The following is a 26,519-nucleotide window of genomic DNA, read 5'->3' on the forward strand; positions in this document are numbered from 1 at the left end:
GCAGTGGTCAGCACTGTCGCCTCACAGCAAGAAGGTTCCCTGCATGTACTCCAGCTTCCTCCCACAGTCCAAAGACATCAAGAGGGGACAAGGCTGATTGATACTCTGAACTGACCGTAGGTGTGACTGTGAGTGTGAATGGTTGTCTGTCTCTATGTGTTGGTCCTGTGATGGACTGGTGACCTGTCCAGGGTGAACCCCGCCTCTCACCTGAAGGCTGCTGGGATAGACCCCACCCCTTAATAGGAACAAGCGGAAGACAATGGATGGGTGTATGGAAATCAGCTGGGTGCTATAATCACTGGAGTGTCCTGTTACACAAAGAATGTTTACTAGAAATACTGCAAAGACATGTTGTGGTATTGGCCTGCAACACTTTAGTGAATCTTGCCCTGTGAGTTAATGAATTGTTCAAAAAGTCCATACACATGAGATAAGTTTAACTGTCTTTTATTAAAAATTTTGAGCGTGGCTTGGCTCATTTGTAATAAAAACTGAACCCCCAGAGCCCTCACATAACCACTGATTTTTTTTTTTTCTTGGGTACATTAGCAAAGTTGTGTTTTGTTTTTATTCCCAGCACATTTGTGTGTAAACTGAGTAAACTTTTTGGTAAAACACAGAATTAAATGTATCAGTCTAAGAAAGAGATTGTGCCTATTAAATGCTTTCACAGTGATTAAATTTATGGTTTGAGTTTTTTTGTGAGCATCATTTTGCAACTGTTGGCTAGAAAGCAATGTGGCCTCAAAAATGGTTGAAGGCCACATATTGTGTCACCCAATGTCCATCACCCAGACATTGCTGTCAAGGATTCCACTGAATTCAGCATGAAAGTCTGGGATATTTTCATAGCACTCGGGTAGCTCTAGGAACATTGGACGTCTCGTGAAATCCGACATTCCAGTGAACTCAATAACGATACTCTCTGACACCAACCAATCGGACCCTGTGCAGAATCTTGTGAATTTCCCTAGTTTTGCTTCATCCAGTTCCCTAATATACCGTCTGAGATGATGTTCGCCCTCTCTTTGCTTTGCTGTCATATCTGCTGGGAGCTTCAACAGCCTTGACATCGTCTTAGTTGTTGGTCTAAAGTCAGCAAACATCTTTGTCAGCTTTTCATAAGTGAGATTCATCTGTGGTTTTGTGATGTTCCTCCAACAATCATTTACCAAGTTTGGCTTTTGCACAAGTTCTCTGTGGGAAATGTCTTCCAGAATTGCTGGAAGGGTGTCTGCTGAGACTCTTCTTCTCCATTCATAGTTGTCGAGGACTTCCAAAAGGTCATCAGGGTCAACAGAAGAGAAGACTTGTAACGCCTGCAATGAGGACCTCTCTCTCTCTTGGTAGCTTGTGAACTGAAGAAGGACTTATGTCCGGTCACTGTAGACTGCTCCAAATAACACTTCCTCAATGAAAGGAGGTGCAAGCGTAACAGGAAGGTAGTGGCAATCTTGGTAACCTCTCAAAAATATTCTCCCAACGGCTTTCCAGGTGTCAGCCTTGAAATCGTGTTTGATGAAGTGACCTTTCAATGTTGTCCCAAGTGCGCAGCCATCCTAGAAATCCTGCCCAAATACACTAAAACATCTCTGAGAAGCCCGACCCACTACCAGCTTCCTCAGCGTTACGTGGTAGTAATCACCTAATTTCCAGTGGTCTGGTCAGAACCTTAGGGTCAGAAAATGCGTTGATCATGTCTCTGAAGCAAATTTGCATGATGTATAGTAATCACTTTTTGGTAAAGTTGCATGGTCTGGTTTTTCAGGCTGATGAGTCAGTGTGTCATCTTGATGAAACAGCCTCAGCCTCCGTGTGTGGGCCAAATGTAATTTTAGGGTCCGAATTATCATACATGATGTCTCCTTCGAAAATAACGTTGATGTCTGAGAATGCTGGCTGGTCTGTGATGCCAGCCCTTTGGGGGGGGGGGGGGGGGGGGGTACTGTCACGATCCCTGTCTTGTGTGTCCTGTTTTGCTTTGTAGTCATGTCCTGTTTTACTTTGTTGTCATGTCCTGTTTTACTTTGTAGTCCTGTCCTGTCTTCCTGACCTCCCTCATGTGTCTCACCTGGATGATTGCACCTCCTGTGTCTCGTTTTCCCTCCTATATTTAACCTCTGTGCTTCCCCCTTGTCCTTGTCGGGTCATTGCTGTGTGGTTGTTGTCAATGTCAGCCACCAGACACCAGCCTCCAGCCTCCAGCCTCCAGCCTCCAGCCTCCAGCCTCCTTCACCTAGTCTGCATCTGGGTCTACTTCCTCATCCCCCAATCCCATGACAAGTTAAGCACTATAGGTACGTTCACCTGATCATGGTTTTGGCTGAGTGGCAATGTGAAATCTCAGCTTTGGTAGTTTGACAGTGTCATATGTGGTGCCAGCTGAGACATAATCAGAAAAAGAGTTTAGTTTAAAGTCCCACACATCAAATGTAAAGTCTCATTCATGGACTCTACTTGAAACATCTTTTGGGAAAAACAAGACTCTTCCCCTCTTTCAGGATCTCCTTAAATCCAGTATTGACGTCCATAACAACACTTCTGGTGCCCCTTCCTTGTTTGGCTGTAACCTGTTTGGTTTCTTTTTTTCTTTTTTTTTTCTTGGTGGATCCAACTATCTCAATAGTCCATGTCTTTAACTTTCATCTGGAATAGGGTTTAGATGTTAGTGGCTCCTCTCCACTTTCTTTGTTTTCCTTTCTTATCTTCATTTTCTCCCTGAGTCTTTCAAGAAGACCTGGTTTGCGCTTTGAGCCTAGCTGTTGATTCCTGCAAAAATTGAAAAGTGCAATTCTATCTCCATATGAGGGAATGTAGTTGGCCAAAGCTGAATCATCCATAAGCTGGAATACATCAATGTCGATCTACAGAGTAAAGGAAAAACATAAGGATGAAGAAATTTTAGCGGGTGCTACGTTCACACATTCTGATATGTTGCAGTGTAATAGAAAACTAAAACTGACAGTGAGCTCAACAAGTAGACGGGCAGGGGAAAAACTGTGTATTGTTTTAGCTCTAACTTACAAATTTGAAAGCAAAATGACGCATCGACTTTGTCATTAAAGTGCAACTGCCACCACGTTAATTTCACACAATCATCAGCTAAAAATACAGCAGCCTTTTTTGTTTGTTTCCCTATTTAATACTATATTAAATTTATTATTTATGTAATAATTTTAATTTTGTCAGGAATTCTTTCCATACGCGCGATACTTTATGCTCCGGCCAGACTGGCTGCTTGGATCTGTGTGTGGTGACTCACTAAACTGCTGTGCCTTCCTTGCCTGGGGTGTTGAAAAGACAGTATTTCCCTGATTTTCCTGTCCAAAGGGATTAATAAAGCTCCATCTTGTGCTGTCTTATCTTCTGCTGCCTCCTGCTCCTGCCAGCCTTATCTTTTTTGCATTGAGTTTTCCAAAGAGTTTCGGCAATAGAGATTGAAAGAGGCAAAACTGCAGTAGGAGGCATCGCATTGCTGATAATGCTGATATGATGGTCAGCGCATCATTTTTAAAGCTTATATGTGAACCTGAACCTCTGGATGAATGTGTGTGACGTGCGTGTAAGCCACACTCCGGCCTTTTAGAGCTGTCTGTCTGTCAGACAGACAAACAGACAGACAGTCTCCCTTTGAACAGGGTGTTTTCTGGTTGCGACTTTTTTTTTTTTCTCTTCAGTTCTCTTCTGCAACTGAAACATTGTCTGTGTGGGGGAAGCAGCAAGTCAGCAAGCTGTCAGGCGTAGGTACAAGCAGGGTGTATTGCTGACTAGCCCGTCAACTGGACCTCTGCATTTACACGGCACACTTGTTGCTCCTCCATGAGTGTATGAGTTTCCTCTGGGACCTCCCAATCTATCACAGTGACTGACATTTTGGCCGAGTCCAAGGAACCCATGTTCTGGTGGATTGTAATCCTCTGAAAGTGTAACATGTCACATAATTGATTTAGTCAATTAACACCTTAATTTTAACAGTATTGTAGAGATGATTGTTTGTTATTGATGTAATACATATGTAAGATATATATATATGCGTGTGTGTGTGTATGTATAAAGCAAATCATCATCAACATCAAAAAACTAAAAAACTGTAAAAGTGTTATACATTGTTCTGTACTCTCAATTGAAACTGAACAAGACTGACCATAATAACTGTGAGGCCTTAGTGAGGCTCTTGCAGCCTCTCTCTCCCGCTCACACAGTCGGACTTACAAGACATAAACACGCCCCTCCCCCCTCTGACGCAGCTAATTCACACATTCCTCATGCAAATCAGGCTGCTGACCGCCAGCAGAAGTAAAGACAAGTAAACAATAGCATTAAAAACATAGCATAGCCTGTTATTTATTGTTTGTACATGAACAACCATCTGGAACAGCTGGATCAGTCCCTCATAGCTCCATGTCTGGGTCCACCCTGCAAAAAACTGCTCGATGTCTTCAAGGTCGACCGCAGGCTCCTCGTCAGACTGTCCGAGGCGGACAGCTGGAGAACCATTTCAGCCTCTTCCTCTGCTGAAAAAACACTTCCTGGCCATCTTTTCTCTCACTCTCTCGCGTGCACCGTCATCGACAGGGACAGCGCTGCTTTACGCAGCCAAGCTAACTTTACACACGGCAGTGGTTGCCCACCAGACCTGAAACCATCATGCAAGGTACCGTTTTTTTTGGTCTGTTTCTTGGCTAAAAGAATATCTACTTCCCATTAGGAAAAAAATTCATTGGCAGGTGTAAGAGTCAATCAAATGATGCATGGTCCGGTCTGTAAACTGGGGCTGGTTGGGGTTTCAGCGCTGCAGCTCAACAACCCAGACACTGATTGGCTCGTGTGTGATATCTTTGCGTTCAGCAGGGCTTCACCATGACCGGACAAGTCATGTCTGAATGAATAGTGGCAGCTCTATGAGACACTGTAAGGAAAATTTGCTGTGATGCGCCATACGTTGTGGTACAAAGCTTTCTAAGAATAACCTAGAATTAGCTGGAAATACTGATCATTAATGGAAATCCTTTGATATTCTACATATACGGACTCTTGGTGCATTATGGAAAAGTAGCCTGTTTTAAAATTGGGGTGATTACGAGAGTACAAAGTTGGTACGTTAGTAATATCCTTGGCCTGCTGTCTGTCAAACAACATTCTAACTCAGCTCCCGGCTACGAGTAACTTTATTCATCCTGGTAGGGTGCTACTACATCGTTAGACCACCAGGTTTTGAACCAGGTACAACGTGACCACATATGTTGGTGTATGCCGTTTAAATCCATCGAATACCGAAGTTGTTTACTTCCTGTACCTGCGGTGGTTCGCTGCGGCTTAATTAATCTTGCATTCATTTTTATAATGCGTTAATTTGCGGTGTAATTAATTAATTTAATTAACACATTAGTGACAGCCCTATATATATATGTATGTGTGTATATATATATATATATATATATATATATGTGTGTATATATGTATATATGTATATATATGTATGTATATATGTATGTATATATATATGTATGTATATATATGTGTATGTGTGTGTGTATGTATGTATATATATATGTGTATGTGTGTATGTATGTATATATATATGTGTATGTGTGTGTATGTATGTATATATATATATATATGTGTGTATGTATGTACATGTACTGTATGTGTATATGGTAGAAGTGAAAGAGCTTAGATGAAGTCAGTGTTTCACAACACTGTTAAATCTCTGGTTTTATTGACATGCGTTCATAAAAGTGAATGTAAGTTCTCATAAACATGTTAGAGGAAAAAACTTTTATTTGACATCAAACACACCTGATGAAGCATGAAAAAAGAACAAGACTGCCAGAAAACAACGCTGAAATAAAGTCATAGCAGCGAGAGGATTTTGTTACAGTAATTAGCTGTATCGCACCGGTAGAGTTTCCCTTTTCTCTTTCAGGAGTTTACTAAAAACCAATAAATAAAGACGATGCTTCCATTCCAGCTGCATCATAAAGTGCTAAGACTAAGCTTCTCTGGGTGGTCGTGTCACCTGTTTAAAAGGCATGAAGAATCTTGGCATCTGAAGCAAATACAAAGCGTGTTCTGTGAAACTGGCTCACTTTAAGCTCTCATTACAAACTAACGTTTGGAATTTCAAAACTCAAAATCAGGTCCTTGTCCTTAATCTAAACCTCTGTTTCGTTGAGCATGCATGGCCTTCAAACTGAGCAGAACATGGAGCATACGGCAGGCACATTAATGCTACATTTCTTCCTTTTTCAAAGCCCACTATCAGAAGATTAAACTGACCATGGGGGGAATTGCCACATATCTAACAGTCACTCTAGAGGTGCGTATTTCATAGCTGCCCCCTCATTATTTCAAGGTCCGGTTCAAGAGCGGGTCAACAAGGGCCACCACATTTTCAGGAAGCGATTGCCTGTTTTGTGACAGAAGCTTAGGACCTACTTAAATGCAATAAGTCCTCCAAGACAAACATGCGCAATTTAAAGCTCCATTGCCCAAACATGGTGGCCCCTGAAAAGTTTACTTTCTCAACCTCTTGAATGGCGCGGGGTCGATGTTGTGCTGTGCCCCTGCAGCTTTGGGATGCAACACGATCGCGTCATCCTCTCTCGACTGTTGCTTTGCGAAATTCACAAATACCTGAAAGGGCAGAAAAGCACCACGGTGAACAAAATGAGCATTGTTTCCTGAAAACGTCAGCAGGACAGTGAACACCTGAGGAAGCAACTGCAGAATTCAATGTCAAGTCAAAGGGCATATCAAAAGAATTGAAAGTATTTCAAATTACAAATATTGCGTTGTGGTTGAATACCCCTGTGATGCATACTTGTCAAAAGGACTTTGACCTTTGACCACCAACATATTTTCAGCTCATCTTTGAGTCCATTTTCTGTTGTTGTTTTTTTTAATGGTTTTTGTGCCAAATTTAAAGAAACTCCCTCGAGGTTTTCCTGAGATATGCATGAACAAGAATGGAACAGATATCACATATATATTTGGTTCCAGCCTTCTTCAAGCCTCACGCCAAAGTCTTTAGATGTTGCTACTTGGTTGTGTGTGGATTATGACCTCAAGTGACCAAAGTTCAATGTCAGGTAAGCTGTGCCTGCTGCTTGAGTCCCAGAGAACATTTGAAAACATTCGCAAATCAAGCCCCATGTCTGTCACGAGCGTAGAGGCCAAAAGTGATTTAATCACATTTAGACATGTTCAAGTGAACATTGGCATTTTAATAAATCTGAAATCTTACATAAAAATAAAAGGGATGTTTCTATCACTGATAAACTCCCCATTGCTTAACCCACTATGTTAGTTTTTTTTCCTATTCCTTACCTGGTCAAGTGTGGTCTGTGACACAGAGTAGTCTTCAATGTTGAGCTTGTCTTTGTTTGCCAAGACCATTTGAAAGATCCGAGCTAGCGAGGAGGAGGGGATCTTGTACTGCAGGGTGTTGTAATGTTTCTCTCTCTGAATGCAGCCAGGGAAGCTGCTCTCAAGGAAGGCTTCAGCAGGGTTCAAATCCGGGGCGCCGCCGCCTTTAGAAGCCCTTATCTTCATGGTCACCACATAGCCATCACCAAATCTATGTTCGCAATTACAATTAAAGCAAAATCAAGTATTATTGCAACTTTTTTTTTTTTTTGGTAAAAGGAGGCATTTTTATCATGTCAAATTTTAAATATTATGAAAAAAATGTTCAACTTGTATTTGAGGTGCTGAATGGTTCCCAGACATTTGAAGGATCCATTAACCATGATGGCTAAACGCGTACACAGAGCCTCACATTCCTCCATGCTGCAAAGAGAAAAAAAAAATCATTCTGTACGTAAATATTTATTAATGTACACCAAAACACACACCTAATTGCTTACCTGTGTGAGGTGAGAACAACAGCTCGTTTTTCCTGAATGACACTCATAATGGAGTTCCAGAGGAATCGTCTGGAGAGAGGGTCCATGCCTGTAGTGGGTTCGTCCTGATGTGCAGTAGAAGAAGCAACACAAACGTGACCTTGCTCCTCATAAATCTCGAAAACCTTTAAATCAAGTACTTGCATTATGGGCTCACCAGCAGCACCAGAGCAGGGCAGCCTATCATGGCGATGGCTGTGGAGAGTTTCCTCCGATTACCTCCACTGTAAGTCCCAGCAGTTTGGCCCGCATACGCCAACAGACCAAGCTTCTGGATGGCCCACTCAGCAACCTGTGCATTGAAAGGATCAACGCATGGTTTACAACTCATTCAAAGCCATGAAGTAAATGGGGTGACAATTTTGTGCATTTATTAATTTATTGACTAAAAGTAGGAAATTGGTTGAAAATTCAATCTCTCTCGCAACTTCCTCTCACCCTGCTGATCTCAGCCTCAGGGACTCCGCGAAGGCGAGCGTAGAGATGAAGGTGTTCTCTTCCTGTCAGCAGCTCGTCGATGGCATCAAACTGGGGGCAGTAACCCATGTTCTGGTGTACGTCCAGAATGTTGGTCAAAATGCTGCCAGGAGATCACAATAGAAACAAACCAAACGATGAAGAAGGGTTCTTTGAAATGGTCCGTAAGGGTTGGCAGGTATTCTTTCACTTGGACACCATTTGCCACCATGGATTTATCAAACAACTGAGCTGCATTCCCTGTTCTTTAGGAGTAACTGACACTGATTATCTGCGAGGGAGAACCTTTGGCAGGAATCCTGGACAGGTGGCATCGTCACCAGGGGTGAAAGTAATTTTAAACACTTGATGGTACTACAAGTTTCAGTGCTTCATATTCATCCATTCATTCATTCATTCACTCATTATTCAGCTCTCCTCAGCTTAATGTGTCCTTCAAACAGATGTTTCAGTATTGCAACACTTCTGGAGTAGAAAGAAATTAGAACCACTTGACATTGTGTAAAGCAGCAGATTAGTTTTAATGGTTAAAGTGAAACTCTGAATATACTCATAGGCCCAGCTTTTTTCGTTTTAACAAATAACAGCCTGATTTGATTGAAACTCGTAACAGTGTTTTCTTAGGAATTTCAAAATTCTCTTGAACATTTGAATTACTGTTCTCTGCATTATTAACTTCAATGCCCCAGGACAATAAAGCTAATGTACCATTTCAACCGCACTGTTAATGAAGACAAGCAATTTATGCATGCACATTAGCATACCGTTACGTTACAGAGGAGTCCCTGATTGTCATGTAATGTTGAGATAAAATAGAGCATCCTTTCCAGGCACATAGTGATATGGAATAATCCATCAATTAACATACAGAGTACGCAGCTACAGTGGGAAACATGAACAAAAGTTGGAATTCAGAAGTTGTCAGGTGTCACAAATAAGCAGTAGTAGCACAGACAGTTTTGAATATGGCTCAGCACTGACACTGAAGCTCAAGGGGCTCCCTTTTCAAGAGAAGTCTTGTGTGTTCTGTATAATTAATTATGAGTATGGAGGGAAGCATTGAGCGTAAAAAGAGAGATGGAATTCTGGTGTTTCTCCGATTTTTATAAAATTTTGAAATCGCTCCTTTTTTGTTGTTGTTTTGATGTATTTTCTTTACCTAACTATGACGACCCACAAACAAAATAAAGAGATAAAATAGAATGTCATGAAACCTCACAACTTATTCTGATACACATTTTACGTAAAGAGGCAGCACGGTGGTGCAGTGGTCAGCACTGTCTCCTCACAGCAAGAAGGTTCCAGGTTCAAGTCCCAGCTCCAGCACAGGATCTTTCTGTGTGGAGTCTCTATGTTCTCCCTGTTCCTGTGTGGGTTCTCTCTGGTACTCCAGCTTCCTCCCACAGTCCAAAGACATCAAGAGGGGACGAGGCTGATTGATACTCTAAATTGACCGTAGGTGTGACTGTGAGTGTGAATGGTTGTCTGTCTCTATGTGTTGGTCCTGTGATGGACTGGCGACCTGTCCAGGGTGAACCCTGCCTCTCGGCAGTTGATGCTGGGATAGGCTCCAGCCCCCCGCGACCCTTAATGTAGGAATAAGCGGAAGACAATGGATGGATGGATGGATTTTACTTGAAGATAATTCAACAAACACGTGCCTGCCAAAACCCAACAACACTGGATGTCAGTCAAGTGCAGTGAGCTGGCAAAAGATGGGATCAGATGAGATGAGATTCAGTTTTATTGTCACTACACATGCAAGCATAGAGTGACGAAATGAGGGTTGGCGTCTCACCAGAAGTGCAATAAGCAGAAAGTTCAAGAAAATATGCTCACTAACATCATGTTATGACAGGCAGCGGGGTTCAGTTGAGCGTTGATGGTTCTGCAGCAATGCAGAATGACTTAGAAGCAATGCTAAGGAGGTCGCATGTTGTTTAACATGATATGACGCTAACAGTGTGACCATGAGTGGTTGTGAATGTGGGTTCTGATGAGCGGCTCCTTTCAATGACAATAAAGCTCATTCATTCATTCATTCTGCTCTTAACAGTAGTAAATATCAGCAGTAAGTGGTACGCACTACTGGCCTACTGCTGGTGGACTTCTAGGAGCAGGAATGGAAGAGGAAACATAATGCTAAAGACCAACACATCCCATGGAATCCTCTTTGTTGGATAAGGTCAATTCTCTGACCAGAAAGCCAACCAAGCATTCTCTACTTAAGTCAGCAAATAGATGAGAGATGAGAGTTGACCTGGGAAGGAAGCTCCAGTTCTCAGATGCTGTGCTGTCCACTACCTGAAAGCTGAGGAGGGTTGAAGAATAATTCTGGTCAAAGTGGCCATTTTATGGGCCATCTGTAAAGGGGCTGCAGATGTGAAAACCCTCAAAAACCAACAGTTGACCAAAGACAGCAGGACAAAGGATGGCCACCTGGTTCCTCCCAGCAGTCATGGGACTCCCCACCCAAAGTGTGGAATCTTCTTACCAGACAGGGAGTTAGAACCCATGAAAGGAGAAAAGCAGTTTGAAGCTTGGGCTAGCTGAAAGAGCCTCCTGTTGACTATGGCATAAAAGGGATGAGATGAGCTGGAAGCCGGGAGGAGAGGGACAGTGAGCTGGCTCCCACTGCCGACCACAGAGTGCTGTAGTTAAGGGTCAACACAAGGGCTGAGCGAGTACACCATTATCTGTTTCTGTATAACCACCAAATTGTCTGTATCCATATCTACACTTAGAGGGGCACGGCTGAAGCCGGAAATTGGTGTTGATTTGCCAGAGGTGGGTGTGGCTTGATAGAGAAGTTATCTGATGAATTGGTTTCAGAAAATTAAAAGGGATTGTTCAGAGGTTGCTACATCTATCATTTACTTGGAAATTATCTTTCAAAGCCTCAGATTAAGCTTTGGATCGATGTTTTTGACCAGAAGACTAAACTAGTTAAAGAACAGCTTTAGATTTACTGCCACTGACTTGATGCTCACTAACAGGTGAAGTGTACGTGAGGGAGGGACCTTGCGTGTGACTGACAGGCCGGCTACCTGTCAGAGAATGTTGTTGGACACTAACACTGAATGAGAACTTTACTCCTTGAAAAAAAAACAACCTAAGCCTGGATACTGATATTATGGTACTCGTTACACGACCTCGTCACAGCCAACAGTATCCATGCCAGATACCCACTTCATCTGAGTACCTGGCTCATCACTTGTTGAAACACTCGCTGAAAGTTGGACAGTACCAGAAGACCTCTCCTCCTGACCAAAACTACAACTACACTAGCTATGACTAAAAGTTTGCATCCCAAAAAATGCTGCATCAGCCAAACTAACTTTCAAATTAGTCTCCCTCTTTGTACGACTTTATAAAACGCACCTGTACCCAGCAACCGAGGCTTCTCCCGAGGTGACGTCTACGTCTCCTGTCAACATCTTAAACGTGGTGGTCTTGCCTGCTCCATTGACCCCAAGGAGACCAAAGCACTGATGGTGTTGTGGCGGAGGAGAGTGAGGGGGATGGGGGGGGGGGGGGGTACATGTCAGTGATCAGATTTAGTCTCCTTTGTAGTGTAAATGGTATATATGTAAACTTTACAGACCTCTCCTGGTGATACTCCAATACAGATTTGATCCACTGCAGGGGTAATTGTTCCTCTGTAAGTCTGAACAGGCAAAAATAGAATCTACTTATTCAAAAAGATATAAGAAAGTAGCAGCAGACACAGAAACAAAGCAGCAAACTCTAAATTATTATTATACAATGAGCTGACATATTACATGTGCATTGGATGTACTAAATGTAAATTGTCTGACATTAGTTTTTGGTGGCTGCACGGTGGTGCAGTAGTTAGCACAGCAAGAAGGTTCCGGGTTTGAGTCCCGGCTCCAGCACAGGATCTTTCTGTGTGAATCTGCATGTTCTCCCTGTTCCTGTGTGGGTTCTCTCTGGTACTCCAGCTTCCTCCCACAGTCCAAAGACATCAAGAGGGGACGAGGCTGATTGATACTCTAAATTGACCGTAGGTGTAACTGTGAGTGTGAATGGTTGTTCGTCTCTATGTGTTGGTCCTGTGATGGACTGGTGACCTGTCCAGGGTGAACCCCGCCTCTCGTCTGAAGGCTGCTGGGATAGGCTCCACCCTCCCCCACCCCCCAATGACCCTTAATAGGAATGAGTGCAAGAAAATGGATGGATGGATTATTTTTTGGTTGGATTTTTCTTTTTGTTTGCTTGATTAAACAAAATCTATGAGGCCCCACTATCACCAAATGTGGTTGAGGCATTTCGCACGGGCCTAGGAAGAACCCAGTTAATTTTGAGGGATCTGTTATACATAGTTAAATCCTCTACCTATGATATATTTCTATTTCTATATATAGAATTATGTTTCTAACCAGAAAAGCGCCTTACTTTCGAGAGGTCTCGTATGCGTAAAATGTCATTTGTTTTTCCATTTTCGTAGATTTGTAGCCTTTCCTCAGCTACATCCATGTCTTCATCAAGAAGACGAGGCTTTGGGCAATCTGGTATCCTGTCAATGGAAATACAGGCAAAAGGAGAAAAAGACCAACTCATATTTGAATCGATCAATACAGCAATCGTCACGTATAATACCTCACTTTTCCTTGAACAAATCATTTTTGGAACAAATTTGAATTCTGCTAAACTTACCAGTGATCCTGGAAGAAACGGTGCTGGAAGACAACATTCAGGATAAAATAGACAAATCCCTCAACAGCCATGCAGAACAAATTCTTCCCAATAAAGTTCCACTTATAGGGGTCTGGACTGTAGTCCTCACCTGAGGAAATATAAGAAGTGAGAGACACTTAAAACATTTGATTGTTAACAGTTTTTTTGTTGTTGTTGTTTTTTTAGTTTCATTGTCCAGTTTAAGGATTTATCTCTCTGTTTCTTAAATGATAAGCTAAACATATTGCGCTGGACATGGTAGGAAGTCAGGTACACACATCATGATCCATGTAGGACAAATTTTCTTTTAAAGCAATCTTGAAGATACAGTACAGTTAGAAAAGTTGTTCAGTTTGCACATTTAACATTTCATCTTCTTTTTGCTGAGCATTAGGGGCACAAGTGGTTTTAACTTTGTATGACAACTTGATAGAAAATGAATTCAAAAGCAAACGTACTCAAATATATGTATGAACTTGCTAGACTGGGAGGGAATCAAGTTTTGTGCGTGCGAACATGCATTTTCAAATTACCAAAGCGAGCATAGATATCAGTTACAGCCTGGTTCATGGCCATGTCTATGAGGCCTCTGCCCAGGCAGTAATGAGGGAAGATGAGCAGCACAGTCTTCAACAGCTGGTTGAACTTGTACAAAGCCTAGATAGAAGGTAGAAGTCAAACACACAACATGAGGATGAGATAGAAGAAGCATGGCAGGGAGAATGAAAAGAAACAAGCATTCATCTTACCGTCGTGCTCTCGAAAAGGTCCAAGATGAAGGTAATGGCACTGCTGTTGATTCCAATGAAGAGATTGATACAGGACAAAGACACATAGGCCGTGCTAGGGACACTGAACATGTAGGACATAGGGTACATCATGGGTGTAACAGACCAGCTGAGAGAAAAACAGAGAGTGAGATCGAGAGAGAAGACTTAAGCCCAAATCGGTGATGACAGGGATGTGCTGCAAGATCCTATATTTAACAGACCAAGAGACATTAGGAATAATTACATCCCCATCTTAACTGGTCAAAATACAAACACAAACCAAAATGCCATAAGACTGGAAGCTTAAATTGGTCTATACAGTTCAACTTCAAACTATATATAAGATACATGTGAGAGGAAAATCTGTCAACAGCATTTTGGGAAAAAAAAAAAAATATATATATATATATATATATATATATATATAATACGGTAAATCATGAAAAAGACTTAATACTTTGACAGCACACACAGGATGGAAATATTGTCATACATGTACAGCAATTAAATTTTAATGAGTGATGTATATTGACTATGCTTTATTATTTTCATTATTATTAGGGCCATAGGGGATAAAGACCCTATCAATCTGCTCTGTTTCTTTCTTTCTTTCTTTCCTTTTTTTCTTTCTTATTCTGCCACTTTACACCTCACTTTTCCCCCCTAAAAGTGCTCAGGAAACTCACCAAATTTGGCATGCACATCAGGTCTGTTGAAAAATTTGATAAATGTGCTCCACAGCGCCACCCAGGTATCTAAAAATGGGTGCCATGGGCCATAGGAGTATCGTAGAGACATGGAACAAAAACTCAATTATTTGTCTCATCAAGACCTACAAATCCTACATTCACACCCCTGACCTAAATCCAACAGGAAGTCCACAATATGCACATGAAAGTACAACTTTGTGCCAATTTTGGACCCCGAAGAAACTCGATCTCCTCCTAGGGTGTCAATGGTATCGCCTTCAAACTTAAAACATGACTTATGACACTGTACTGAAGAAAAGTGGTTCAAAACCTTGTAATAACTCCAACAGTTAGGATTCTGTAAGCCCTGAAAGTTGCTGCGCCACATTGCACCTTACTGAGTAAACACATGGGGAGGCAATCCCTGGACATGTACTTTGTGTCAAACTGAGGCTTTTGACATCTAAACGATAAGTCTGACCACTTTCCAACCTGTATCACCGGATTCAGGACAAATTTTCCAACTAAAATGTGAATTCTAATGTAAGATTTGGCCAGAGTCATGGGATTCATGAGGCTATTTCACAAGAAGAGTACTCTAAAATCCTCATCAAACTGACAGGGCCCAGGAGGGAAGGAAGGGGAGGTTGGGCAAAGTCAGAGCCCAGGTCTGGAAACATCGACGTGCCTGTGACACAAGCCCTTGGACTGCGCTGCACCCCGAAGCGCGAGGGTGCGAAGGCCCGCTCAACCCTGCCTGCAGGTCTAAGTATTATTATTAGGGCCGAAGACCCTATTGAACAGGACTTTGTAGCGCCATAAAAAAATAAATCAGACACATGTAGAGTTTTAATATTAAGATAAACACTTACCCATAAAGTATAAGTAGCGCAACAAGTGGTTGGAGGTTGGTTGGTGAGGTGTAGCACTTCTTATCGAAAAAGATGAAAATCTTCACCACCATCAATGCACTGATGGAGTAATTCACCTGCACCAAGAACACAACCCATAAAACACAAGAGTTTACAGTTTTTTTCAGTTGCTTTCGAAGATTTCTCAAATAATCCTTTACACTTGCAAACAGCAACTGCATTTCTTGAAACTTTTCATAGAAACGGCAAAAAACAATGGAAATCCTGTGACTTGTTCAAAATCCTTAAGTTCAAATGGTAAAGGTTTCATGACTGAGGATTGAAATCACATCTGGCTGCATGCTGTAATTTTTCACATTTATGCATGAACAGGCGTGATTGTAAGAAATTGTACAGAATTTAGATTTACACTTCACGATTTCATAGTATAATTTGGCACAAAGAGAAATATAGGGTGCCTTTTTTACTTCTTCTCGTCTGTTGTTCATTTCCTGGTTTACCCATTTTGAAGGTATTGTGATGAACAAGTCCCAAGATGTTTTTGGGTGTAAGGCTATTCATCAAGAACCAGTGTCGTCCATTTTGATCAATATGAGAGTTGCGAATGTATTAAACAGTAGACAGTCTTGCAGAATTATTGCATGAATGCTCAAAATAATGAGAAATGGCTTTTAGGACATGCAAAAGTGATTGGATGATGTGGAGGTTGAATACCGAAGCCACTGAGAAAAACTGATCAAAAGGGAGAGAAACACACATCGTATCCAGAGCTTTAACCGGATTCATAGACTCTCAGAGGGTAACAGTGTCACTCTACCATGTCCCAGAGAAAATTGGCCATCCAGTAGACCAGTGGGCTGACACCACTGACAAACTGCAGGTGTTTGGCCTGGGTGACCCTCTCCTGGATGAGATAGAGGACGAAGCTGGCCGGAACAAAAGACATGGCGAAGATGATGCAGATAGCTACCACGGCATCCACTGAAGTGTTCAAGCTGGGGAGTGGTTGGAGGACAAATTTTTAGTCAAATATTTGCGTGAAATGTCACTTCGACCCCTTCAAACTCTGGGAAAACAGTGACTTCTCATGTCTCGGCCCAGTAGAGAATGACTTTTGCTCACAAACGTGATACGATTAGACGCTAGACATTAGATGCCTGTGACTTGATGACATCTATTCTGGTGGTCGAGTCAACTCACACAGTGATTTCAGACAGCTGTTCTTTGGTGAGGTTGAGAGGGTGGTTGATGGCAGTAATTCCATATTCATCCAGGTTAGTTCCTCTGGGCAAGTTTGCTCGCAAGATGGCATTGTTGGCGACGTTCATGAAAGATACCATGGCATGCCAGCCCTTATTGTTGTACCATACCTGTATGAAGAAAGGGAATTAAGTAATGAAGTACTTTGAATGCAGCTAACATCCATAAACAAGTGTGTGTGTGTGTGTGTGTGTGTGTGTGTGTGTGTGTGTGATCTTGATGTTTTTTCTATCGTTTACATATTTTCTGATGCTTTGAGACAAACTGAAAACGTGGCGAGGGTGAGGGGTATTTTTTGACTTGCCTTAACATTGTTCTGCGTCTCCATGTACCTGAGAAACGTTCCTATGTCCTTCAGTGTTTGTTTAGAGTGTTTGCCCTGCAAATGACAGTTCAACAGCCTATTAGCAAAGAACGCTGCACTCATACGCTGACAAAAGTGCTGCAGTGCGCACACGCTGACTGTGCTTTACCCCTGTGACATTGAGCAATCGTCCCAACTGAACAGCTACATCCTGGATGGTTTTTGGCTGCAGCCCTAAAACAGGAAGCTGTCCTCCAACTGATATACCTCCATACCTGGACACCAGAGAAAGCACATCAAGTATAGCAATACACAACTCCAGCCCCTAGAGGGAGACCTGCACAATTATACCGCACATCTTTTTATATGAAATACATGTATGATAATCTGATATTTGACATTACCTTTGTTCATTCACCCAATATTTGCTCTTCAAACTGAAAAGAGATCCCAACTTTTTATATTAAAATATCTTTTAATTACAATTTTTTTCAGCAATTTTTTTTTTTTTTTTTTCAGTTGAAAAGAGTTAGTACCTGGTTCTGATGAGGCTGGGGTATGTTTTCACCAGGTAGTCTGATATGTTTCTTCCTGTTAGATCCATAAGAACATCTCCTGTTGTCTGGATCCTCTAATGAACAAATAAACAAGGACACCACATTTGATTTTTGGCAGTCGACTTTTAAATGTGTATAATATCTGCAATAACTCTAAGAAATTTAATACATTGAGTGGGTAGTGTGTGTGTGTGTGTGTGTGTGTGTGTGTGTGTGTGTGTGTGTGTGTGTGTGTGTGTGTGTGTGCTTTGTTTTTTCTAGCTATTGGAAGCCGTATCTGGTATAAACACTGACCTTATGAGGATCACTGGTCCTCATGTGGACCAAAGGTTGCTCCTAATGCAGCACAATGTAATTTATGCATTCCTGTTTAAAGTTAGACTTAAAACGGGCATTGAGTTTAGGCTCATTTTAGAGTTAGATAGCAACTGGTCAGGTTTAGGATTAGGATCAGGACTTGGTTAGGCTGCCCACATGATTGAAAGCCAATGGAATTTCCTAATGAGCATAGCTGTGCACACCTGTGTGTGTATATATGTATGTACTTGGATTTGCTACCTATTGGACAGTGTTTCTGATATAAATACGAACCTCATTGGGATCTCTGGCCCTCATGGGAACCAAAGGCTGGTTCTAATGACACAACTTAATTTTTGAGTTTCTGGTTGAAGTTACAGTTAAGGTCTGACTTGAGGTTCAATTAAGGCCAGACTTATCTTGTGCGGTGATTTGCCTGTGTATGTGATCTGCCTTTGACGATTGGTTAGGCTACATCCGTATTTGTGTGCAGTTCACCTATTTCAAGCGCGTCTATTTTATGGCCCGCAGGCTGAATCAGGCTCACTAACAGGTTTAATCCAACCTGCAAGATGATTTTGCAAAGTGTAAAAATGAGCCGCAATCTGTCAATGAAAGAAACTGCTGTTCTAGATGTGTCCACTGGATGTCGCAGTCGCAATTCTGTTAAGCAAGCAAACCATTTATATCAGGGCTGAGCAAATATAGTGAGTACAGCTAGCCCGTAGCGACCTTATCGTTCTGCCTATTACGTCTTCTACTTTAAACACTACACGCTTTGGCACCCTCATTGCTCCAAAGTGTCTTTGTCAAAAAAGAGAAGAGTGGACACAGAGTGCAGAGTTTTTCAAGAAAAACGGTCATCATCCTATTTATTGATGGAAATGAATGGGAAACCTGTTTGTTTGGTGTGTTCACAGCATGTTTCTGTGCTGAAATTATGTAACCTTTGGTGCTACTACGAGACTCTTAATGCCAAAAAATACGACAACAGAGAAGAGAGATGGTGCATGAATTTTTTTGCGGGTCTGAAGACACAGCAGTCTGTGTTTACTCATTACCAAGACAAGGGTGATGCTGCAGCGAAAGTTAATGAAAGTGCACTGGCTTGAAAACCACTTAATGAGGGTGACTTTGTGAAGATATGCATGCTGAAGGCTGCAGAGATTGTGTGCCCTGAAAAGCATCAGGTTTTGCAAATAATTTGACAAGAAACACAGTTTTAGACAGGATTTCTAATCTTTCAGTGGATTGAGACAGCCACTTGAAGCACAGTGAAGTCCATCCCTCCAGTCATTCATCCATCCATCCATCCATCCATCCATCCATGGACGGGTCAGAGTTGATGACCCTTTGACCCAGGAATTCATGGAGTTGGTGCCAATGACGGATACCACAACAGCAGGTGATATTTTTACCACTCTTGTTGGAGCGCTGGAGAGGGTCAGAGTGGTCTGGTCTTGCGCTGTCAGCCTGGCTACAGATGGCTGCCATCAATGATCAATGGAAGACATGATTTTTGGACTTCTCACTGTATTCTGCATAAGGAGGCATTGTGTTGCTAGTGATTCAAGATGGATAACATCATGGAGGTTGTCGTCTGAACTGTTAATGTCAACCAATCCAGAGGCCTGAATCCCAGTCAGTTTGACAGCCTTCTCAGAGAGAAAGACCACAACTATGGCCTGCCACACCACACCGAGGTAAGATGGTTAAGCCGAGGTGCAGTGTGAGGCTTCTCTTTGATTTATGAGTAGAAATTGAACAGTTCATGGGGGAAAAAAGGGGCAAACCAGTATTAGAATTTCAGTCCACAGAATGGATGCAGGACCTTGCATTTAAGGAGGCTGTTACAGAGCACTTGAATAACTTGAACAAAATGCTGCAAGAGTGCAGCCAAGTTGTCACACAGTATTATGACAGCATACGTGCATTCAAGTTGAAGCTGTCACTGTGGGAGACACAACTCACGGTGGTGATGCTGCCAACTTTCCTTGTCTGAAAGATGGGCGCGCGACCCAACATGCCATGGACACGAAGCGGTTCAAAGATAAAATAACGGGACTATTGCACGAGTTCCAGCAGCATTTTGCGAAATTTTGGTGAACTGGAGAAAGACTCCAACGTTTTTGCTCCCTTTCACTGCGAATGCCTCTGATCGGCCCGTTTTGTGCATATTTGGAACCACATATCTTTGTGAGCAAGTTTTCGCTGTAATGAGCATCAATAAAACAAAGCTGCGCTCAAGGCTCACGCACACGAAATTGGCTGGCACTCAGGATGTGACGCCAATTATTGATGGACTTGTGAAAGCTAAAAGATGCCAGATTTCAGGTGTAAAATAAAGAGTGGGTTGAATGCACTTAAAATGCTGCATGACAAACTTATGCACCCTGATACAGTTCTGTGAAAATGAATAATTTCTGTGTTGTGCTGATACTTTTATGCATATATACAGTATATATGTAAGAATTATATTTATAACAATGATATTTATTACTATTCTACCATTAAAATATGACATTAAGTGTCATCATTCAATGAATGAAGCTGTATTCCAGGTCAGCACACATTCACAGCATTCTGAGGGATTATGGCCATGTTTTAGTAGAGGACATCAACTGACTCAGCTTCCTCTGTCACTCGGGGTAAATTGTTAAGCTCCGCCTGCATCAAAATAATCCATTTCACATTCAGTGTAAACAACGTAGGTCTTATGCGTAACCACCAAATGGGGGGGGGGGGGGCATCTGACTGATCATTTATTGAAAATATTATTGAAACATATCACGGGAACTAAACAGAGGGGTGAGCCCCCCACCCCGATGCATGTAAGGTAAGCGGAGGAGAGTGAGAAGCACAATTCACCCCCCAGCCAGCTCTATACTTGTGATTATTAAGTCATTTAAGTATCTAGTAGCTATTGACTCCATAAACTCGTATGCGTGGGTCTTTTTTCTGTTTTGTTCTGTTTCATTAATTTGGCTGTGCTTGGTTCCTAATCCCTTGGTTTATTGACTTGAAATGTTGTGCTTGATTTCCTTTACAGTTATTAGTATTTCAGAGACCCAACACTGAGGGCAATAACCAAGCTATTCAGAGCTCCTATGAAGGGAATCAACCAATCAATAGGATTCTGCGCTTCACATGGTTTCTCCCTGGGCTTAGGCCACATGCCTGTCCTCACTCCAGGATCTGGCTGGATCAAAGCACACCACCGAGAACTGGATTGCCCCTCTTGAACTTGGCAGTATGGCAAAAATTTTCAAGGACAGACAGACCATTGGCCTGGAATCTGGTTTTAAGAACAAATTTCATATCTTTCAACTCCATGCACCTGTGCACTGAACAGAAATCTCCTCATAGACGAGGGTTAAAAGTAAAGCCCCCCCTCATTGGGATTAGGGTTCGGGTTAGGTAGCTGCCTAAATGTATGTGTGAATATTGTCATTTTTCCTGATAAAGACCCAACCATCTACCTGTGGGGGTGGCAGACCTCCAGCACCCTCCGGGCATGTAGGTAGCATGGTGAGTTTCTTGGCTGTGCTGCACTGACAGTCTGGAGATGGTCTAAAGGAGTTCCACTCCGGACCACCCAGCATGTCTAAAATGTCAGGGTTCACCAGGGACATCTCCCACTCAGTGGTGATGTTATTACATGGGAAATCTCTGCCGGTGGGAGAAAGACACATGTGGTCAAACAAAATAGCCCATATTGATCGTGACAAAATGAAAAATCTGTTGTTACATAGATAGACAGATAGATAGATAGATAGATAGATAGATAGATAGATAGATAGATAGATAGATAGATAGATAGATAGATAGATAGATAGATAGATAGATAGATAGATAGATAGATAGATAGATAGATAGATAGATCGATCGATCGATCGATAGATAGACAGAAAGATAGATAGACAGACAGACAGACAGACGGACAGACGGATAGATGGATAGATGGATAGATAGATAGATAGATAATTATTCTATAGGGTTACAGAAATCCCTGGGGCAAAGACAATGCCCACTAAATCCAATACACAGGTCCTTTAAAGACAATTCCATTTACTTAAAACTGTGGTTTAGGTCACTTACTCTAATGGTTCGTCCACCATGCAGCGGGTCCCAAAACCTGGCTTGTCAAGCAACACCTCCCCAAAGTACCTCATCTGAGCATCCATTGGACGCTCATTGCTGCAAATTGAAAATAATACAAGCACCAAAATTCTTCATTGGAGAATTAAAAATGTCACTGTATTTGTAACTCTCCTAGCACCCCTACATGCCCACCTGAAAAAGGTGTACTGTCTCCCATACATCCAGGGACTGAGGGTCAGACTTGGATACGCTCCGAATGGTGGAACAATCAGAGTGAACATCAATGCCAGGAAAACAAAACTGGCAGGTAAAACGATCTACCAGAGACAGAATCATAACAGCAATTCAAAAAATATCCTGTCGTTAATTAATAGCAAAGTGATCGTTAATTAAACTTTATGATTTATTAATAGTTATGTTACCGTTAAAAAAGGAGAGCAGTTGCTCTAGTGAACCATTTTGGTATTTTTCATTGGGCTATTGGCCCCACTTGACCACAATGAGATGGTTTGATAGACAGTTTAAAAATCTATCACTAAATGTTTGAACTACCTAAGCAGATGCTTAAACCAATTTTAAAATAACAATGGATCAGTTGCAAATTTACAATTTAAGCAATCCATCCATTTTCTACTGCTTATCCTGTTAAGGGTCGTGGGGGGGGGGGGGGGCCTGGAGCCGATCCCAGCAGCCTTTGGGCGAGAGGCGGGGTTCACCAGTCCATCACATTCACACTCACAGTCACACCTACAGTCAATTTAGAATATCAATCAGCCTTGTCCCCTCTTGATGTCTTTGGACTGCCCTTGTCTGTCTCTATGTGTTGGTCCTGCGATGGACTGGCGACCTGTCCAGAGTGAACCCCGCCTCAAGTTCGAAGGCTGCTGGGATAGGCTCCAGCCCCCCTGCAACAACCCTTAACAGGATAAGTGGTAGAAAATGGATGGGTGGATGGATGGATGGATTAGCTATGAATTTACCATTTAATAATAGTGTTGTTGTTGTTGTTGTTGTTGTGTGAATAACACTGAATACTCAAATAGCCTATTCAATGTATTCATATGATTTCAGAACCTCTAGTGATTTGCAATTGCCAACTTATTTTCAAACTTGGATATCCTGAATAGCGACACTTTCAGCATTAAATCACAGCAAAGTACCACATTAATAATAATAGCACAGAAAGATCACCTGGGCAAAGAAGTCTTTGCAGGAGCGAGTGGTGTGATGCAACCTCTTGATCAGCAGTGCAAAGAATTGCTTCATGGTCAGATGCAGACCTCTGACCTGGTAGGATCCTCTGCCTGCACCCTCCTCAAGGACATCACACAGGCCCTGGCCGTTGGTGTGGACAGCCCTGTCTGTCTCTGGAACATAGAGCTCAGGTCAAGTCACAGACCTGCATCTGTGATGCCAATACTTTGCAGGGGCCAGCAAGCAGTGCAAAAGTATCATGTGTGTTCAGGCACTGCTCTACATGCATACAGGCGGACTGAAAACTGAAGCGTCTTGACTGGTGTGGTGGTGATAACGGTCCAAAATATAAATCTATGTTTCAGTTGGCCACATCACTAATTAAAAAACCAAAACTGAAGCTCTGTGCATGTTGCTTTTGGCAGGAAAAATATTTTTTCAAGACTGAACCTCCATCTTTTTAGTAAAAATGTGCAGTTCATATTTAGTAAGACTGTCAACTGTCTTAATCTTTTTTCCCACAACAGCAACAACCTTTCTGAGTTGCAAGATGCCTTTGTCACCCTTTGGTGGTTCTCTATCAATTGCCAATCAGTTGAATCCAAAAAGACTAGCTGAAGAAATGTGCTGCTATGATTTCTTGACTGAGAGAGGTAGACAAAAGGGTACAAAGGCTAGAAATGTAGTGATAAGAGGTGGATAGAGAAGACAGGTGGATGGAGAAGAGAGGTGGATGGAGAAGAGAGGTGGATAGAGAAGAGAGGTGGATAGAGAAGAGAGGTGGATGGAGAAGAGAGGTGGATGGAGAAGAGAGGTGGATGGAGAAGAGAGGTGGATAGAGAAGAGAGGTAGATAGAGAAGAGAGGTGGATGGAGAAGAGAGGTAGATAGAGAAGAGAGGTGGATGGAGAAGAGAGGTGGATAGAGAAGCAAGGTGGATGGAGAAGAGAGGTGGATGGAGAAGAGAGGTGGATGATGAAGAGAGGCAGATAGAGAAGAGAGGTGGATGATGAAGAGAGGCAGATAGAGAAGAGAGGTGGATGGAGAAGAGAGGTGGATAGAGAAGAGAGGTGGATAGAGAAGAGAGGTAGATGGAGAAGAACGCTTGATAGAGAAGAGAGGTGGATGGAGAAGAAAGGTAGATAGAGAAGAGAGGTAGATGGAGAAGAGAGGTGGATGGAGAAGAGAGGTGGATAGAAAAGAGAGGTGGATGGAGAAGAACGGTTGATAGAGAAGAGAGGTGGATGGAGAAGAGAGGTGGACAGAGAAGAGAGGTGGATAGAGAAGAGAGGTAGATAGAGAAGAGAGGTGGATGGAGAAGAGAGGTAGATAGAGAAGAGAGGTGGATGGAGAAGAGAGGTGGATAGAGAAGAGAGGTGGATGGAGAAGAGAGGTGGATAGAGAAGAGAGGTGGATGGAGAAGAGAGGTGGATGGAGAAGAACGGTTGATAGAGAAGAGAGGTGGATGGAGAAGAGAGGTAGATGGAGAAGAGAGGTGGATGGAGAAGAGAGGTGGACAGAGAAGAGAGGTGGATGGAGAAGAGAGGTGGATGGAGAAGAGAGGTAGATAGAGAAGAGAGGTGGATGGAGAAGAGAGGTGGATAGAGAAGAGAGGTGGATGGAGAAGAGAGGTAGATAGAGAAGAGAGGTAGATAGGGAAGAGAGGTGGATGGAGAAGAACGGTTGATAGAGAAGAGAGGTGGATGGAGAAGAGAGGTAGATGGAGAAGAGAGGTAGATGGAGAAGAGAGGTGGATAGAGAAGAGAGGTAGATGAAGAAGAGAGGTGGATGGAGAAGAGAGGTGGATGGAGAAGAGAGGTGGATGGAGAAGAGAGGTGGATGATGAAGAGAGGTGGACAGAGAAGAGAGGTGGATGGAGAAGAGAGGTGGATAGAGAAGAGAGGTGGACAGAGAAGAGAGGTGGATAGAGAAGAGAGGTGGATAGAGAAGAGAGGTGGATGGAGAAGAGAGGTAGATAGAGAAGAGAGGTGGATGGAGAAGAGAGGTGGATAGAGAAGAGAGGCAGATGGAGAAGAGAGGTAGATGGAGAAGAGAGGTGGATAGAGAAGAGAGGTGGATGGAGAAGAGAGGTGGATAGAGAAGAGAGGTGGATAGAGAAGAGAGGCAGATAGAGAAGAGAGGTGGATGATGAAGAGAGGCAGATAGAGAAGAGAGGTGGATGGAGAAGAGAGGTGGATAGAGAAGAGAGGTGGATGGAGAAGAGAGATAGATGGAGAAGAGAGGTGGATAGAGAAGAGAGGTGGATGGAGAAGAGAGGTGGATAGAGAAGAGAGGTGGATGGAGAAGAGAGGTGGATAGAGAAGAGAGGTGGATGGAGAAGAGAGGTGGATAGAGAAGAGAGGTGGATGGAGAAGAGAGGTAGATAGAGAAGAGAGGTGGATAGAGAAGAGAGGTGGATAGAGAAGATAGGTAGATGGAGAAGAGAGGTGGATGGAGAAGAGAGGTGGATGGAGAAGAGCGCAAGAGGAGAAACGACTTCAGCCACTTGACCAATCACCAGAAAATGATAAATGCCGCTGGCCGAACGTTGGAATTGTTGTCCTTGTTTTTTACCTTGACTATATTTCCTGTTGGTTGCGTATCCATCAGCAGTAACTTTTAGGAAGATCTAAAAAGAGAGTCAATAATGAATCATTATTTTAAAAAAACAAAACAGGGCAATGCCCATTGTTAGATCAAAGCAACTTCAAACTCTGCCCTGTACTTCTTTGAGGTACCAGTAACGCGCACACCTGTTTTGACATCAATTAGATCCACAATTATTGCTTTATTGGATAGATGGAAATATAATTTGTACTTTAATAAGCAGACAACGATGTAAATGTATTTGGTCATTTTTCTGGTAAATCACAATTCAGCCTGTTCCGTATTTATCAACATATAATGACACCAAAGACATGAGTGAAGCTCGTAAAAGGATTTTCTCATGTGCTCCCACCTCTTCCAGTGACGTGTCCGATACACCAAAACTGCTGAGGCCGATGTCCACCAGGGTTTCCTCCAGCTCCCTGAATAGGCTAGCATAGGCTCTGGGCTGGAAGTTACGGTGGGGCAGCAAGAAAGTCAGTTCTTGGCCAATGGCCTCAACGAGGCGAGCCTGTGGCACATGGTGATGCACCAGGGCAGTGATGCGTTCCATGTTACCTAGGAATGCCCAGCACAAGCAGGTTTACCCTTCTGAAGTTCAAGACAAAGTTCTCCGTTTTACCACCAGCAGGTTACCTCTTTCCTTGTACTTTATCAACAAATTGATGACAGAATACAGTATTTTAAATTTTACATGAAGTCCACAGTACGTCCACTTGAGAAGTTGTTGATGCCCCCAGTTGTTTCTATGTGTGTTAGCGGCCCATACAGTAGTACTGTGCGT

At 42.5% G+C, this 26,519-nt stretch overlaps 1 protein-coding gene and 2 pseudogenes across 2 annotated transcripts in view; all 3 read right to left on the reverse strand.

Annotated features, from left to right (window-relative positions):
- Window positions 1-776: 776 nt before the first annotated feature.
- Window positions 777-1,860, reverse strand: LOC147241916 (uncharacterized; annotated as a pseudogene).
- A 454-nt stretch (window positions 1,861-2,314) lies between these two features.
- On the reverse strand, window positions 2,315-3,899 carry LOC147241917 (uncharacterized; annotated as a pseudogene).
- A 1,832-nt stretch (window positions 3,900-5,731) lies between these two features.
- abca4a (ATP-binding cassette, sub-family A (ABC1), member 4a) overlaps window positions 5,732-26,519 on the reverse strand; it is a 49,384-nt gene continuing 28,596 nt past the window's right edge. For both annotated transcript variants that reach the window (XM_086191499.1, XM_086191500.1), the window contains exons 26-50: window positions 26,088-26,293; window positions 25,703-25,757; window positions 23,127-23,302; window positions 22,128-22,252; window positions 21,933-22,031; window positions 21,314-21,503; window positions 17,517-17,611; window positions 17,385-17,417; window positions 17,150-17,255; window positions 16,981-17,055; window positions 16,617-16,786; window positions 16,234-16,411; window positions 15,417-15,532; window positions 13,835-13,982; window positions 13,619-13,742; window positions 13,065-13,194; window positions 12,804-12,924; window positions 11,992-12,054; window positions 11,769-11,875; window positions 8,349-8,490; window positions 8,068-8,202; window positions 7,872-7,975; window positions 7,702-7,794; window positions 7,333-7,582; window positions 5,732-6,639 (exon numbers count right to left, since the gene is read on the reverse strand). In XM_086191499.1, the coding sequence (XP_086047625.1) occupies window positions 6,520-6,639; window positions 7,333-7,582; window positions 7,702-7,794; window positions 7,872-7,975; window positions 8,068-8,202; window positions 8,349-8,490; window positions 11,769-11,875; window positions 11,992-12,054; window positions 12,804-12,924; window positions 13,065-13,194; window positions 13,619-13,742; window positions 13,835-13,982; window positions 15,417-15,532; window positions 16,234-16,411; window positions 16,617-16,786; window positions 16,981-17,055; window positions 17,150-17,255; window positions 17,385-17,417; window positions 17,517-17,611; window positions 21,314-21,503; window positions 21,933-22,031; window positions 22,128-22,252; window positions 23,127-23,302; window positions 25,703-25,757; window positions 26,088-26,293 (3,161 nt within the window). In that variant the 3' untranslated portion in view covers window positions 5,732-6,519. The remainder of the gene's footprint in view (window positions 6,640-7,332; window positions 7,583-7,701; window positions 7,795-7,871; window positions 7,976-8,067; window positions 8,203-8,348; window positions 8,491-11,768; window positions 11,876-11,991; window positions 12,055-12,803; window positions 12,925-13,064; window positions 13,195-13,618; window positions 13,743-13,834; window positions 13,983-15,416; window positions 15,533-16,233; window positions 16,412-16,616; window positions 16,787-16,980; window positions 17,056-17,149; window positions 17,256-17,384; window positions 17,418-17,516; window positions 17,612-21,313; window positions 21,504-21,932; window positions 22,032-22,127; window positions 22,253-23,126; window positions 23,303-25,702; window positions 25,758-26,087; window positions 26,294-26,519) is intronic.

Source organism: Aulostomus chinensis, chromosome 21, assembly GCF_037954235.1.
Source record: "Aulostomus chinensis isolate RoL2024-O1b breed Wild chromosome 21, RoL_Achi_v1.0, whole genome shotgun sequence".
Lineage (NCBI taxonomy): Eukaryota > Metazoa > Chordata > Actinopteri > Syngnathiformes > Aulostomidae > Aulostomus > Aulostomus chinensis.